This window comes from Ziziphus jujuba, chromosome 9 (assembly GCF_031755915.1).
Source record: "Ziziphus jujuba cultivar Dongzao chromosome 9, ASM3175591v1".
In the NCBI taxonomy this organism is placed as follows: Eukaryota; Viridiplantae; Streptophyta; class Magnoliopsida; order Rosales; family Rhamnaceae; genus Ziziphus; species Ziziphus jujuba.
The window spans coordinates 1,393,796-1,409,845 of NC_083387.1; the positions used below are offsets into that span (position 1 = coordinate 1,393,796).

Consider the following 16,050-nt stretch of genomic DNA (forward strand, 5'->3'; position numbering starts at 1 on the left):
TCACTTTGTACTAATGTTCAATTGTATAAAATGGCAATTACAATATCATCGTTTTCCATTTTACTACAAAATTAAATTAATAACATTAAAATAAATTAATAAATATATAAAAATATGAATATTACTTAATAAACATATTATTTGTCCCAAAAAATTGCTTCTGTTTTTATTTCTGCCAAATATAACATTTTCCTACCGGCGGAAAATTAGTGAAAAACTGGAGAAAAATTAGAAGAAAACTGACAAATTGGTGGAAAATGGCAGAAATTCATATTTTTCGCCAATTTTCCTCCATTTTACTGGTTTTTACGATTTTTTTATTTTTACATCATTTTCCTCCCATTTTCACACTATTTTACATCATTAGCACCAATATTTCATCTAATAACAAAAAAAAAAAAAAAAAAAAACTTTTTACCTAAGTTTAGTGTACAAAATATCCAGTCCCAATGAATTTTTGGACAAATCAAAATTTTGTGAGAGACCTTCAATCCATAGGCTAGTGCAAGAAAGCTGCTGTCATATTGAAGTCTTCTCAACTCTGATTATTTGGACTCTATTGGGTTGTAAGATTCCAAAAAATACAAGAAAAATGAGTAAGAGAAGATGAGATGTAAGAATTTTTTTTTTTTTTTAGGGAGCACGGGTGTTTTGACAAAGGAAGAAAAAGAAAAAAGGTAAGAGAAAAGCTATTTTGTAATTTTCGGTTTATCTAAGGATATTTCAATCCACAGTTGGTTAGATTTTATAAAAAAAAAATTTTTTGCTATTTTTCAAGTTTGCATTTTTTCGGTGGCTAGTTTTCGAAAAAACCCTTGATAGAATGATCCCGGGCAATTACCCAAGCTAAAACTCTGAGCAACTTATTAACTAATTACCCAAAGACTTAATTATTATTTATTATTTTCTTTTTTTTGCTGGTTAAGCTCGTTAAAATATCTTGCTCAAGTAAGAATTTAGAATTAGAATCAGCGAAAAGCACCGAGGACAGCTTTGCTATGATGTCTCCAAGTAAAAGAATAGAAACATCATGGTGTTATACACAAATTTGTATACAAGTGCAAAAAACAACGCCAAAGTGGTACAAATTTCAGTTATCTGGGATGACTTCGAGACAAACTAAATGCAGGATTCTTGAGAATACAGTGTTTATTTATTTATTTATTTATTTTTTTTTTTTGAGGAAGGAGGCTGAACAATTGGCTTTCTCATCGATGAGCAGAGGTACCCTTTTTCCTTCTTTTCGTCGAGGTTCTACTTTTTTTACTTTCTTTACACTGGGAACAAAACCAGTCATCCTCGGGAACCTCTTGAAATGGAGGATCGCAGCAATCAATATGAGTAGCTGTCCCACAGCCCAATGAACCATCTTCATTACCACATATCAGCATCACGTCTCCTCTATCACCGGACCCACAAACCTTACAGGGTAAATCCTCGTTACTATCACACTTATCCCGTTGTATCAAGTCCCCAACAACCTCTTCTGCCCTGCTCTGAATCTTGGCAAATGACTTCTCTGCCCAAGCGTGAGTATTGTATAGCACGTGTCTCTCTAGGGAGTAGCCAGACTTGCAGACATACTCCACCAAGTAATCAGCTACCACACAGGGTATCTCATGTTTTAAGAACTCTTGAACCCACATATCAACACGTGGCATGCCTGGACTGACAATGGCGAAGTCAACACCAGAGTCGAGGAAGCGAGTGTAGGGTGGAGAAGTTGCTAAAATGGTACCATCTCCAGCCTTCACTACACGTTTCAGAGTATCCTGTTTTATAACACGGTGAGATAAGCAGTATGTAATTAAGTAAAAATAGGGCTCTCAACTCAACAAGGCAAACCAACTAGCTTGAGACCCCAGTTTTACCGTCGGGTTTCGTTCCAAAAGAAAATGGGAAATAAAATGTCGCAGATTTCGAAAGAATAGACTAGATATATGAATCTGGAATGTCAAACTTACCAAAGGTGGCGCTATGCATTCACCGTATATGATAATGCGCATGCCATAAAAAGCACCATGACCTGTTCTCTCCCTTAGGAGCCGCCACTTCCTAGGGGCCTCCATATTGATTGCACCATCTTCACTAAGCCCATTTTTATACCATTCATAAGGCTTCTCCGCCAAGAATCTTCCTTCTTGACTACTAGCTGCTAAATAATCAGTCTTAAGTATCCACCTGCATTCAGGATACCATTAAGCCATTAACAATAACTCTCAATTGCATGTAAAATATTGAAAATATCCTTAAAAATCATACCTATTTTTTTCATTATTATTATTATTTTAAAATTACATTTACTCAAATTGAACTATCTAGGACAAGAATGCGGCTGAATTCACCAGCCCAGCCCATGGAGTGTTGAACATTACTACCTTCCAGATGCTGCGGCAGCAAAAAACTTTTCTGTCCTGCGGATTGGATCTGGAGCTATGAAGTGTGTCGCCTGGTAAGACCACTGATGAGAATCTCGGCAGCATTTTCCTTTCAAACGCCTAATAACTTGCTGAAACTCCTTCCTTTGGAATTTATGCCCGCTCAAAATAAACCATGAAGGTTCGGATTTAATTCTCATTTGGACATCACCCACATGTCTTGAAGAATCAGGAAGGAGCTTTGCGGAATTTTGATTAGTCTTCGTTGGTAGCATATCAGATTTACCACCTAATTGTTCTACATGCTTTTTAGTTTCAGATCCTCTTTGCTTTTCATTAACAATAGGTTTGTTCTCCTTCTCCATTTCAATAGAGTTGTCTGACTTATTTTTGGGTGCAGTAGGGCTCTTAGGCTTGCCAGCAGGAGAACTTACTCTATTTTCCGTTTCCATCTCTGTGGCCTCATTTTTCTCATTTCGAGTCTCTTCCCCAGCAGTGCATTCCATATATTTCAACTCCACGACATTAGGAACTTTCTTCATCTTGGTTTTACCTACAGCAGAACCTTTTTCTGTATTCTTTTTCTTTTTAGCATTATATCCTATAGAGTTTGAGTCAACCGGGGTGGAAATCTTGCCACCAACTCCATCATCTGGTTTGGCGGCTTTCCTGTCTTCTTTTAAAGCCATTGTATCATCATGAGTATTAGCTTTCCGATCACTTGACATATACTGCAACCCTTCAAATTTCTCTTCCATCGGTGTGTCAGTATTATTGGTTAACTGATTCGCAATAGCCGTTTCTTCACCAAATATTTTCTCCAACACTTCAACTCTTTCCTCAGGAGCCTCAGTTTCATCATCATCCATAAATTCTGTTTCATAAATGTTACCTCCAGAAGCAATAGGATCTTTTTTCACAAAATCTTTTAGTGCTTCACCGTTTTCAGTTGGAGAAGATACATTAAGCTTCTTCGCACAAGGGGATTTCTCATTCTTGTCTACCGTTGAACAAATTGCAGCATCATTTTGTGGTATACTCTTATTTGAGTAAATAGAACATTTTTGGTTTCTAGAAGAAACTAACTTAGGTCTGGAACCCAAAGTCCTCTTGGCAATGGACTTCTTTCTTTGTGGTTTTGTAACTATGTTTCTATTTCCTATCAGATTGAAATCAGAAGGGCCACTGGAATTCTCTGTCTCTGCATCTTTGTTACCTGGAACTAAACCCTCAACAACTTGCTGAGGATTATGTGGCCCCCCCATCTCACCAACCATATTTGTAGCTTTCCCCATAATAACATCAGGCACATTCGAAAAGCTCGTCATTTTAAATCCCTGGCAAGAAGAAGGTGTCTTACTATCTTTCTCAGACTTTGAGGACATGCTTTTGGAGAGTGGCAGATCACATGATGACAACTTGGCAAAACTAGATGCCTTCTTAATTTCACCACCAGCGCTTGAGCTCTCTGCAATAATTAGATTAGCAGCAGCATCAGGAGAACGTCTACTATTGCTGAGTTGGAAATGACTATTAATTGTCCCACGTAAATTATCAGCAAAAGAAGTTTGTTGTACTCCTAGAGTTCTGTCACTTGCTGATGGACTTGTAAGCCATGATTTTGCTTCATAACTTATTTTATGTGTTTTAGAGCTAGAATAAGAAGCATCCATCATTCTCTTTTGAGGCAAAATACCACACGACTCTTCTCCATGATCTGTGCTAATCTCTTTTTGAGGAGCTTCAACACAATTAAAGCCAGTTCTGTCTTTTGCTTCTTCCATAGTGAAGGAAGAAGAGCAAAGTTCATCACTAACTTTGTTTCCAACTAAAGGTACTTTTGAAAAGCCACTTCCATTAGTCAACATTTCTTCCAATCTCCTTGGCATGTTCCTTGAGTAACTTTTAGCACTGAACTTTCCATCAGAATGAGGGGGCGACCTCTCAGCCTTTCCAAAATTACATGTCAAATCATTCCTCACATTCTTACCATCTGGAGTTCTGTAATGCAGATCAGGTAGCTCACCAGACATAGCAACCTCTACTCCACCAGCATCCTGACAGCTAAGAGTCTTAGGAATGTTGACATTATTAATGTTTGAGGCTTGGTCAAATATATTCTCCAACACCGGAACTGAGAGCTTGTCCTTAGCATTGTCATCATTCAAAGGAACATTGGGCACGGTTGGAACTGGCTTAACATTTGATGCCAACCCTTCCAATTTGGGCAATTTATCAGCTTCTAGCACACTAGTTCTCACAATACAAGGGCTCTTCTGCATATATTCCAACCCAGATTGCTTCATAGAGGTATCTTCTGCCTCATCTTCAGAATCCTTTGCCTCAGCTTCCATCATCTCCAACTCATAGCCACTGTTGAGGAAGAGCAAAAAGCTCAGCAAAAAAATAACAAAAGAATTAGATTTGTGGTCAACTGGGAACTCATCTCCTTACCTCTTGTTATAATTAGCCTCTGGAAGAATCTCCCAAACCCTCAAGCTGCATAAAAATAATGAGATTTGACAAAAGAAAAGAAAAAATTCAATCAATTGAACTTGACAGAATATTTTCATTCAAAGTCTCTAAGCAGTTGCAATATCATCAATGTAGACTATGCTACTTTTTAACATTAAAGAATGAAGATGAACATACCAATCTTCCAACCATCGATGATTGACAAGCTTTATTTTTGTTAATTTTTTGGCAAGCTCATACTTTTCTCCTACAGATATAAATTCCACAAAAGTATTAAACAGTGACAATAAGCATGCCATCCATAGAGGAGTAGAAAAACAAAATTGACACATATACAAGTTATAACTATAAAGAATTCATTGCAATTTCCATCATTCGGGCTACAAAAGGAATTACCATCAAATTTGTAGCATATGAGATGAGTGACTTTGTTTGCAACCAATGGTTTAGAAAACTGTGCACCCATCAAGGCAACCATAGTCTGGAAAGGGAAAGAGAGTAAATTAGAAGACATGTGCTAACAACTCCCTATAACCCTGTAAGAAACAATATCACAGAAGAAAGAAAAAGGAAAAGAATATAAGGTAAATGCATACCATAATGTCATCTCTGTCTTGTCGTTGGTATCCAGTCAAGCAGATAATTAAATTTTTCGCTCCCGGAATACCATTCAAATCTTTAAGTGGTCTGTACAATACCTGTTCAAGAACAAACACAAACACCTAATAACATGTAAACAGTGATTGCTGGAGACAAACTAGCAATCCAGAAACGTAAACTCTGTGAAACAAATATACTATAGAAATGTGTGCCGTTGATGTTGGAGTTATATTAACAATTTTATACAGTTAGAAATTTGCATGTCCATTTATCATGATTTTCAACAACCTCTTGGTTCAAAAGTGACTGACGGAGAAGAGAGATTCTAGTTATAACTAGTCATAGAAACCCATAATGTAGGAATTTTCTACTTTATTGGCTAGAAATTTTTTTGTTAGGATCCTATATGCCTTGAATTCAAGAGCTGATGTATAGAAAGAATTGAATTTTTCATCAGTGCTATCCCCTTAGGGAGAGGCAGAATTCATCTTTTGCTCAAAACATTGAAACCAAAAGAAATTTCGAACAGCAAGAGCTAAAAGTAACGGAAAGAACTTATATCTATGATCCTTAATCAATATAAAAGCAAAAGACGAAACCAGAAAACAGGAAACAGAAAACAAATAAAGCACAAAGCATCACTGGAAAACTGACCGAAGTGGCATCGACGGGCATTCCAATATCATAACTATGATCAACCCATAAACCCGTCACAACCGTTTTACCGTCTTTTCGAGCAGCAACGCATATAGGATCGTCCTACAAAACCATATATATGGTAAAGCAAAACGCTAAAACCGCCTGTATTTCAAGAAATCTACATAAAAATTGTACATTAAAAAAAAAAAAAAAAAAGCGCTTCATTTTTGTCTTTCTTTAAGAATCAACATTCAGAAAGGATAAGGTATAAATTACAATTTAAGAAGCAAAGTTCAAAATAAAAAAATAAAAAACGGAAATTAAAATTTAAAAAAAAGAAATGGGCATACATAAACAATCTTGTCGACGATAAGGTGAGTGCAATTTTGGCTATACTGACCGGCATCGACTCCATCGCAATCTACTAGCTTATATCGAACCTACAAATTTTGAATTTTACCAAAAATATTAACAAATAAACAATTAAAATAATTAAAATCATCGTTAACTATATAGCAGAATACAAACCCAACATGATAGGATCCTGTATAAAAATGAAAACTAAAGCAGGAAAAGACAGAGAAAGACCTTCTCTTCATTAATGGGGTCGAATCCAAAGAGGACGAAACGGACGCCTTGAAACGTTCTGAGTGGAGGACTGGTTTCCATCATCGAATCCAACTGTGAATACTAAACTTGAAGGAAATGGAGGTTTATTCAGAGGCCAATCTAAAAACACACTGAGATTCACTGTTTTCTGCTAAAACTTGTCGCGGAAGACTGGACTGGAAGTGAAAATTATTCATAAACTACAGTTTTTGAGAAAGAGGGAAATAAATTTTTTTTTTTTTTTTTTGGTTCCTCTTTTTTGATTTTGGGTCCCTGGCGGGAGGGCTAAATTATGGTCGATCAAGGTCCCTCCACGTAGCACTTCAGAGACACCGATGTTGGACACGTGTGCACGAACAAAGACTTTAGAAGGCACAAAATGTTCGGCCCAAAGTAATTAAAGTGGGCCAGTATCAGTTTTTTGGGCCTTAGACACGCTACCTTGAGTAGCGGGTTCCGTTACGATGACTACATATTTTAACGATTCCCGGTCATATTAAGGCGCAGGCAGAAATGGAATAAGAACAAACAAAATGCGTTGAAGGGTAAAGTTGAAACTAAATCAGTCTTATGATGACATGGTGCGCATGTGACGTGCCACGTTAAGATAACGAGACCGTGAGGACCTAAATCAGTAAAACGAACAATGGCATTTTAGTAAATCGACAGAACCAAAGTTCAAAGCGAAGAATGGCACAGTGAAGTACGGAGGGGTAGGTGTAGCTAATTGGTATTAATTTATCAATGAAACCCAGTCGTTGTCTCTACAAAGGTTCGTTGTCTCTACAAAGGTTTTGAGTTTGGAAGATCTTAATCGGAACCAAAAGAGAGATTTTGCGATGGCCTGGCTAACTCGTTTCTTGGCAGCCGTGGCTTTCTTAGCCATCGGAGTTATATTCTCTCCGGAAACCTTTGGATCAAAATCGGACGGTCTCCGTTCACCCAAACTCTCCACCTACCTCAAACTCGCTCATCTCCTCAGCTTCTCTGCTTCCTGGGGCACGGCTCTCTGGGTCACCTTCATCGGAGGCATAGTCATGTTTAAGTATGTCTTCTTTCCCTTCAATTTTCTATTTTTATGTGGTTTTTGGTCGCTGAGAAAGTTAAAAGAGTAGAAAATGGTGCAGATTTTGGGCTGAAGTCAACTATTTTCGATTTGGTTCGTTTAATTGACAATTGGAATGTTCTTTGTATTGGAAAACTTTAGGAACCTCCCAAGGCATCAATTTGGCAATCTGCAAAGCAAAATGTTTCCTGCATATTTCGCACTGGTGGGTACTTGCTGCGCAATATCAGTGGCATCGTTTGGGTATCTTCATCCGTGGAAGTCTTCGACCACTGCTGAGATATACCAGCTTGGCTTTTTGCTCTCTGCATTCGCTTTCAACCTCACCAATTTGTTTGTCTTTACCCCAATGACAATCGAGGTAAATTTATGTTTAGCTTGTTCTCTTTTATATATAAATCCATACGTATTGGTTGTTTTATGCTTATGGTTACGCATGAATATTAAGAGTTACCCAATTCATTGTTTATTGTTGCTCTTGCTTTTCGTGGATAAAAGGCTTCTTAGAACATAGCCACTTGTTGGTATTAGATTCAATTGAGTGGATAATTGAGTAATGTAAATGGATTTCAAATTTGTCAAAATGTATGACAGTCTCAACTATAGCCAAGTAAAAGTTTAATTGCTCATTTATAGTTTAGCTTTGGTTATAACTGTTCTCAATGAAATTTGGCAGAATGGCAGTGTTTATTTCTGTTCACATTGGAAAAGTTTAATTGCCCATTATAGTTTTAGCTTTGGTTTTAGCTCTTCTCAAATAAATTTGGCAGAATGGCAGTGTTTGTTTCTTTTCATAATGGAAAAGTTTAATTGCCCATTTATAGTTTTAGCTTTGGTTTTGGCTCTTCTCAAATAAATTTGGCAGAATGGCAGTGTTTGTTTCTGTTCATAATGGAAAAGTTTAATTGCCCATTTATAGTTTTAGCTTTGGTATTGGCTCTTCTCAGAGAAATTTGGCAGAATGGCATTATTTGTTTCTGTTCACTTTTGAAAAGTTTAATTGCCATTGTAGTTTAGCTTTGGTTTCAACTCTTCTCAACGAAAATTGGTAGAATGGCAGTGTTTGTTTCTTTTCACATGGGAAATGTTTCAAATTTTTATATCTTCCTTATTTTACTAGTCTGCTTATGTCATATTTCTGTGTTCTGTGGTATAGATGATGAAACAAAGGCATAAGGTGGAGAGGGAAGAGAACATTGGTACCGAAGTTGGGTGGTCAAAGAATGTGGAGGCTGCAAAACGGAATCCAAAGCTTGCAGCCATGAACAAGAAGTTTGGGATGATTCATGGATTGTCATCTCTTGCTAATATTATGTCCTTTGGGAGCCTTACTATGCACTCATGGTACTTGGCAGGTAAACTCGATCTGTAATTTAAAAAAAAAAAAAAAAAGGGTTTTATCGTTATTTCCCATGGACAAATACATTGAGCAAAGACTTGTATGAATTATCCCTTGGAGGGATACTTTTTTTGGTCGTTTCTTGGCCAAGTTGTGTACCATTAAACAATATTATTATAGTTGTTTCATTGTGATCTATAAATTATAAAAATAAAAAAATAGAAGGGACAAGAATTGATGCAATTCCTCTTCTGTAGACTTGGCAAAAGATGGATGTATGAATATTGAACAAGGATAATAAAATCTTCTTCTTTTATTATGTGGCATTGAAACGAGAATATGGACAAAAAAAATAAGATGGCATTATCTAGAATTTGTTTTAAGATTTGGTACTTTGTATACTGGATAGAGTTGAAGTTCTCCTGCCTACACTGGTGGCTGCTGCTCGTGGTTGAAAGTAATAGCATCAGTATTTTGTCAATAATAATTGTTGTACATGCTCAAGAAAACAATTTGGCTTCCTCTATAGTTGGTAGGACTTTATTTTCTAGAAAGTGGAGGCCTGGTTTATTACCTTCATCGCTTTTTGGTTGATTGCAAACCCTTTCGGTGAGAGATATTTTCTCTGACTATTTTACTATTCTGTTCGCTTTAATGCTGATTTTTCTTCTTATGTTAATGATAATCCACACAACCTAACAATATTGCCTTAAAGGCCTGTTTCTGCGCATTCTGGCGAGTTCTTTTATACACCGAAAGTGCTCTAATTGGGCCTTACCTGGTGATGTTAATCTATGGTTTCTCTTTAAAGTTGATATTTTCTGCGGCCAAATCCAATGTTGTTGAAGGAAGAGCAAATATTGGTGATATCTTGATGGAATTGACACAGAGGCCTGATACCCAGCCAAAATTCTAGGATGAAATGCTTGAACACCCACAAAACTTTGGGCCTCAAGGAGGAGGCCGCTGAAGGAATTATAGGTCACACAAAACCCACACCTCTACGTTTTTGTTTTCTCTGTTTTCGCACATTCGAGTATTCAACAACATGTACTGTTTTGTCCATTCATCATTTTGGCCTCTTTCTAAATGGTCCACCTTTACCGTCTCCTTCGAGTTAACTGAGAACAGCAAGCGCAGCGTACTCTGAAAAATCATCCCAAAAAACAAAACAACGGAGCCAGAACATGAAAATCGAAGTAAGAGAATTGGACGACCAAAATGCTGCAACCAAGTACCAAGTGCGTGTGCATCGTATACGAAACTAAAAGACATCCAAATCCAAAACAGGATACAGAGAAGTGAAAGACTGAATTTGCCACGTCGGAGGGATAGGTATTAAACTCAGCCATTTTGGACCGGAGACACCTATTTTGTCTGGCTATTCAGCAACTTGAGAGGCCTCACTGCTCTCTGGAATGTCGACATCATATGTTGTTGAACATGTGCACCACATGCCTTAACATGCATCCCCATCTTCCATCATTTGCCCATCTAAATCAAAATTTCGCCTTTTCTTTTATTTTTTTTATTTTATTTTTTTTTTTTCTTCCCCCTCATTATCTTTGTCTATTGATCGCAGAGAGTAGCAGGTTTTCTTCATCTACGGCTTAATTTTGTCGATTCGAAAAGAAAATGATTCAAAGTTTTTATTTTCTTGCAAATATTTGATATATTTCATGGCTTGATTGGAGGAGTGATTGAAGGATTTTTGTCAACGTCAGAAAATATTGTCCACACAACACCATTGAAGCTCAAAAACAGTGTTTAAAACGCCTACGAAAGATCTAACTTTCAAGATTGGCCTTTCTTATGGTTCCACATTTCAGTTAAATCAATTTCTGATCCTGACTCGTTACTCTTAAAAACCCAAAAAAAAAAAAAAAAAAAATCTTGGCTAGAAAGGGGGCCCAAAAGAAATGAAAAAGAAAATCACGTAATTTAATTCTAATAAAAATCTTACATCTCTAATAAAAAGTTTATATAATGTAAATTTTTTATATATTAAAAAAATTATAAAATACAATTTTCCATTTGAAAAAAAAACAAAAAGAATATGGGGCCCCTCAAAATGCGGGACCAAGGCACAAGCCTCATATCGTTTCCATCTATACAAACTATCCCACAAAAAGAATGAAATGAATGGAAAACAAGGTATATGGCCGATCAGCGGAAACCCATGACGCTGTATGCTCCCAACAGCAACAATCGTGCAGGGAACAAAAGCACCACAAACAGATGCATGTGCCGTGATGCTACAAGTCTACTGAACCTTTTCAACGACTCTCTACCACTCTGTAAGACACCAGAAAGATTGACCTGTTCTCGGCCGCCCTGGTTGACCGTTCCTAGAGGCCTTCCCAAAATGATACCGGCATTGACACCATGTGGTGACACCAAGGACCACCAAACCTTACAGCGATGCTCCCTTTTGGCCTTCCTAATGCGGTTTAGCTCTTGACGTATAACTCCTCGTACAGATATTAGGTAAGAGTTCATGTCGTGATCTCTTTGAATGGATCCTTCAGAACCATATGCCGAGCGATCACGTAGGATCTCCAGCGGGTGCGGTGAATTTAAGAACACCATCTTCGCATCCCGGAGCATCTTCTCTGCATCAATGGCATCTGATATTGGACACTTTAAAAGATACAGACCAATGCCTGAAGGAAGAAGCTGATGGTTTGGCGAGAACTTTTCATCTGGCTGTAGAATCAGAAGCTCACCCATTGGAGCATATAATAGCTTCTGTTACAGAGATAAAACCCAAAAAAGATTAAATAATTCATACATCAGATAAAGGTAAATTTCAACACCTTAGAATACTTCAGAGGGTGGATGTTTTACCTGGTTATTGAGACAAGGATGGCTCCGAAAGTTCCTATTGACAGCCTTGAGAAACTCCGCAACATGATTAGGATAATTGCAAGAGAAGGCTCGTGGTACTATGTCTCTGTGCATTGTAATTGCCTGAACATGACTTCGTGGTAATCCAAGCTTGCGAAGCAGATGATCACCTCCACACATGATGGAAGGTGCACCAAACGTTATAACAGGAAGCAATGAAGAGACTGGCACCTCACCCCTTATCAGCAACATGAGATTTACAAGTAATGCCAAGCTTCCACCAAGAGAATGCCCGGTGAAACGAAAGGTTGCATGATCTCCACGGGATTTTAGGTGAGCATGGACTTCGGGAAGCATCTGCTCATAGATCCCTTTCGCAGCCTCATATATACCTCTATGCACAACCACATCCAGTTCCTGGAAAAGGAAGATGCATCAATGCATTTGGAAAATCACAAGTAACTATACAGAAGGATGCTCAGAAAAACTGTCGCAAAACTTACAAAAAATTTACATAATTTACCTCAAATTTAATGGGCTCAAAAAGTAGATTTGCTTGCCAGGATGCAAGTGACTCAGATCCCTGCACATCCAAAGTTAAAACCGGATTATTAAAGAACTTGAGCTACAAGTGTCTAATATCAATAAATGAGAAAAAATATGGCTATCAAAAAAAACAGCCAATACAAAATGTACTGGCATGCTCAACCTTGGCGAGTATATTTTTTAGACAAATTATGAAACTGTTGGGTCAATTTTGGTTTTCCTTACCTGAATGACAAAAAATCGTGTACCACTTTGATCATCATCGCAAATGAACCACTCACAAGGTGATGAATGAGTCGAATTCAAGTCATCTGCAACAGCCTGCTTTACTTCCTCCTTCGCAGCAACCACAGCGGTAACAGAGTCAGTTGTTGCAATGAAAGAAGCCATTTCTGAGTTCATCCTTTCAACATCATCATTGCTTCCATCTTTTTTTTCACTCAAACTTCCAGCTGCCTCATTCTTTGAAGATTTAAATGGAAGTATAGCCCTTGTATGAGAGTGCAAATACGAAGCTGCAGAAGCAGCAATCTGATAAGCAGCAGCAGCACTGATTCTGTATCCATTGCTCTCCTCCTCCTCCTTTCCTTCCTCATCATCCATTGCATTCTTTTCTTCTTCTTGAATTTCAGCTGACTCTTGATTTTTCTCGGCTTTTGCAGCCAATTCCCTTTTATCTATCGACGAAGTAACAAAGCGCAGACCATAAGATCTAAGTAGATTTCCTGCCTGAATCAACCAAAATAAAAATAAAAAAGTTACCCCAGAATACTTTAGGAAGAACTCAAATCCTTCTATGGTAAGTGCACAGATATGATTATTGTCATAGCAAACCATTCTGTTCTGCCAAAGATGACGCAGAACAGAAAGATGAGCTTATCTTGAATGTGCTATTTTATTTCACATATAGAATCGTACAGCTATAATCCCAGTTGAGAAGCTCCATGAAACAATCAATATTCTTGAGATACCTAATATCAATTTTAAAAATTCAGACCAGAAAAATTATCAATTTCCCGATTGATCTCCCAGGATGCATAGGAAAAATAACAAATTTTCCAAATATTAAATCTTAGATCAACGTGATTTTACCTATTCAGCTCAGTTGCTCGCACTAAAACTAATAATAATAATAATAATTAATAAATAAACAAAGAAAACTGAGAATTTTCAAAGGAATCCAAACCCAAATGATCCAAATTGCTCCGTTCCAAAATAGAAAGAAATTGTTTAATGATATTCCTTTCTTCTTTTCGAAAAAATCGATCATTAAATGAAGCGAAAGAAGCAAACACAGTTCCACATTGTAACAAACACAAATGCAAGATTGCGTACCTGAATTTTGGGTATGCAATAAGCCAAGTTCCCCAAATACGACATTTGAGAATACAACCTCGCTTCTGCTAAGGAAACTCTACGAAGCAATTTCGAAAACGAATCTTTATCAAATTTAGCCTTCTCTTTTTCGTCATCATCATCATCATGATCTTCTTTAACCCTACAACCATCACACTCTTCGTCGTCGTCATCGTGATGATGATCGTCACCACCAGATCCTCTTCTCTGATCATCTCCATCCTTGACCTCCTGGCCTTGCTCTGTTTCAAGACCACAACTTTTGCCCTGTTCCTCCCTCCAGAGGGACCTCACGTGCAAGATCTTCAACACCCAGTTCTCACTCTTCCCCTCCATCTCCATTGCTCCACTCTTCTTACCCTCCTCGCCGACCCTCCCTTCAACATTCTCCAGCAAAACGGCATCGTCGAGGGCCAACCCATTATTCCTACTACGTCCTCCTCCTCCTCCTCCTCCTCCTCCTCTTGTCCACAAAGATTTCAGAGAGTATTTAAACGAGAATCTCGAAAACGCCGTCGTCTGCTTCTGCGACGTTGTTGTTGTTGACTTGTCCACCGTGGACCTCCCCACGGCGCTCACCTGAGATGGATTTGTACGGAGATCAAGCCCTCCACCTACAGGAATAGAAGGCGTTATCCCATTAATCCCTGTTTTCAAACAGAGACTATCCATTTGCTCTTCTGGCTCCTCTGTTTTTCCCTCTCTATTATTATTATTATTATTGTTGTTGTTTCTTTTTGGGGTTTTATGCCTCTGTTTTTTCTTCAAACTGCGAGAACGTATGTTAAGCCTCGACTAAACAGCAGGAAGAGCCGTAAACGAGCACACAATCTTTGAATTATTTAGGAGTCTCAATCCGTCTTTCTTCTTCAACTACGATTTTATAGGGAGAGAGACAGGCAGCAAATCGCGTCGGCAAAAGCCTTCTTATAAAGACAGACCAAGAAAGGGTCAGGAATGCTTTCGCAACCAAACAGATCTCGCAACATTCACACCCTTCGTATTTTAAACCCTCCAATTAATCTAATATTTACTATTCCTTTCTTTCTCGTCAAAATCTCCGATTCCAAAAATAGATGGAAATCTTTCAAAACCTTCATTTGCCCTTTTCTCTAATTTGGGGCTCTATCTAAACGCCGGCGTTTCGATTCGAATTTGTTCTTTTTGGAATCTCGATCTCTCTCACTCTCACGTGGCAGGGTAAGCCCGTGTCGGGTTTGCATAAAGCACTAATTTCGTACGAAAGCGCGTGGGGGTCCCACTCTTCCTGACAGCGTTTCATAAAGTATCTGAAGACCGCCACGTCAGGGATACAGATGAACTATATATGACAAATCCCACTGACGTGTCCCTTAAGTTGTTCATCCTATCTTTCTGAATATTCGTCTCTTTGGCAGATTTTGCACTCGCTCGGCTATGCTAAATTGTGATACTCTCCATTCAAAGGCAACAGCTGTCCTTTCAGGTAATTAGACAGGTAAATATTAGCTCGCACGTAATTGGATATCAAAATCATCTTAAAATGTGATGTAAATTTCAATTATTATATCCTTATCTATATTTATATTTATACATTTCTTCGCAACAAAACAGGGTGATTTTCCTATTTAAGAAATAAAATAAAATGAAAAATTAAAGAGATGTACGAATGCATTTGGATTATCATCACAAAACCCTTTGTTTTTCTTTTTCTGTTTTTTTTCCTTTTTCTCTGTTACAGTAATTTATATTTTGTAAATGACGGTGATGCCTTTTGAACTCATGATCAGAAAACGTGGACGTGAGAAGCATATCTCGTTTTACTTTTAATTTCAATAAGAAAATTATTGTTCTCTACGAATTAAATAATGAAATTATGGATTTTTTCCCTTTATTATTACAAGAAGAATGGATCTCTTCAATAACGGTGGAAAATTATCATATTTGTTAAAATTTAAATAATTCATGATAATATGCGGAATTATTTATAACGTGAAATTCAGTTAATACTTTTATCTTATGATTCCAAAATTCATAAAAATATTTAATGCCTTCATTTGTATTTATCAATGTTGTTTGGAACACACTTTGTCACTCGTGGAAAAATATACATATGGTACATACAAATAATTTTGAGCAACATCAAAATTTCCAATTAGATTGCACAAACAATCAAAAATTTATTAATGGTGATAAATAATAATTTTTTAATTAAG

The 16,050-nt window shown here is 37.4% G+C and overlaps 3 protein-coding genes across 3 annotated transcripts; 1 reads left to right on the forward strand and 2 right to left on the reverse strand.

Moving 5' to 3' along the window:
- Nucleotides 1-1,017: 1,017 nt before the first annotated feature.
- On the reverse strand, nt 1,018-7,277 carry LOC107426340 (BRCT domain-containing protein At4g02110). Its single transcript, XM_016036486.4, has 10 exons — nt 6,681-7,277; nt 6,443-6,532; nt 6,108-6,212; nt 5,450-5,551; nt 5,250-5,334; nt 5,031-5,100; nt 4,833-4,877; nt 2,379-4,751; nt 1,965-2,181; nt 1,018-1,772 (listed from the first exon to the last, which is right to left on the reverse strand). Exons 1-10 carry the CDS (start codon nt 6,762-6,764, stop codon nt 1,209-1,211), a joined length of 3,735 nt encoding a protein of 1,244 aa, XP_015891972.3. The 5' UTR covers nt 6,765-7,277; the 3' UTR covers nt 1,018-1,208.
- Nucleotides 7,278-7,415: 138 nt separating this feature from the next.
- On the forward strand, nt 7,416-9,425 carry LOC107426341 (uncharacterized). Its single transcript, XM_016036487.4, has 3 exons — nt 7,416-7,746; nt 7,909-8,128; nt 8,924-9,425. The coding sequence occupies exons 1-3, from the start codon at nt 7,541-7,543 to the stop codon at nt 9,137-9,139; spliced, it is 642 nt and encodes a 213-aa protein (XP_015891973.1). The 5' UTR covers nt 7,416-7,540; the 3' UTR covers nt 9,140-9,425.
- A 1,652-nt stretch (nt 9,426-11,077) lies between these two features.
- On the reverse strand, nt 11,078-14,810 carry LOC107426362 (phospholipase A1 PLIP2, chloroplastic). Its single transcript, XM_016036515.4, has 5 exons — nt 13,835-14,810; nt 12,725-13,228; nt 12,477-12,536; nt 11,954-12,370; nt 11,078-11,854 (listed from the first exon to the last, which is right to left on the reverse strand). The coding sequence occupies exons 1-5, from the start codon at nt 14,525-14,527 to the stop codon at nt 11,273-11,275; spliced, it is 2,256 nt and encodes a 751-aa protein (XP_015892001.3). The 5' UTR covers nt 14,528-14,810; the 3' UTR covers nt 11,078-11,272.
- Nucleotides 14,811-16,050: the final 1,240 nt, after the last annotated feature.

Coding starts and splice junctions, on each gene's coding strand:
- LOC107426341 (XM_016036487.4), top strand. CDS start 7,541: ATGGCCTGGCTAACTCGTTTCTTGGCAGCCGTGGCTTTCTTAGCCATC. Junction 7,747..7,908: donor GGAGGCATAGTCATGTTTAA/GTATGTCTTCTT, acceptor GGAAAACTTTAG/GAACCTCCCAAGGCATCAAT. Junction 8,129..8,923: donor TTACCCCAATGACAATCGAG/GTAAATTTATGT, acceptor TCTGTGGTATAG/ATGATGAAACAAAGGCATAA.
- LOC107426362 (XM_016036515.4), bottom strand. CDS start 14,527: ATGGATAGTCTCTGTTTGAAAACAGGGATTAATGGGATAACGCCTTCT. Junction 13,229..13,834: donor ATTGCATACCCAAAATTCAG/GTACGCAATCTT, acceptor TGGTTGATTCAG/GCAGGAAATCTACTTAGATC. Junction 12,537..12,724: donor CACGATTTTTTGTCATTCAG/GTAAGGAAAACC, acceptor TTGGATGTGCAG/GGATCTGAGTCACTTGCATC.
- LOC107426340 (XM_016036486.4), bottom strand. CDS start 6,764: ATGATGGAAACCAGTCCTCCACTCAGAACGTTTCAAGGCGTCCGTTTC. Junction 4,752..4,832: donor GAGGCTAATTATAACAAGAG/GTAAGGAGATGA, acceptor CTTCCTCAACAG/TGGCTATGAGTTGGAGATGA. Junction 2,182..2,378: donor GCTGCCGCAGCATCTGGAAG/GTAGTAATGTTC, acceptor TCCTGAATGCAG/GTGGATACTTAAGACTGATT.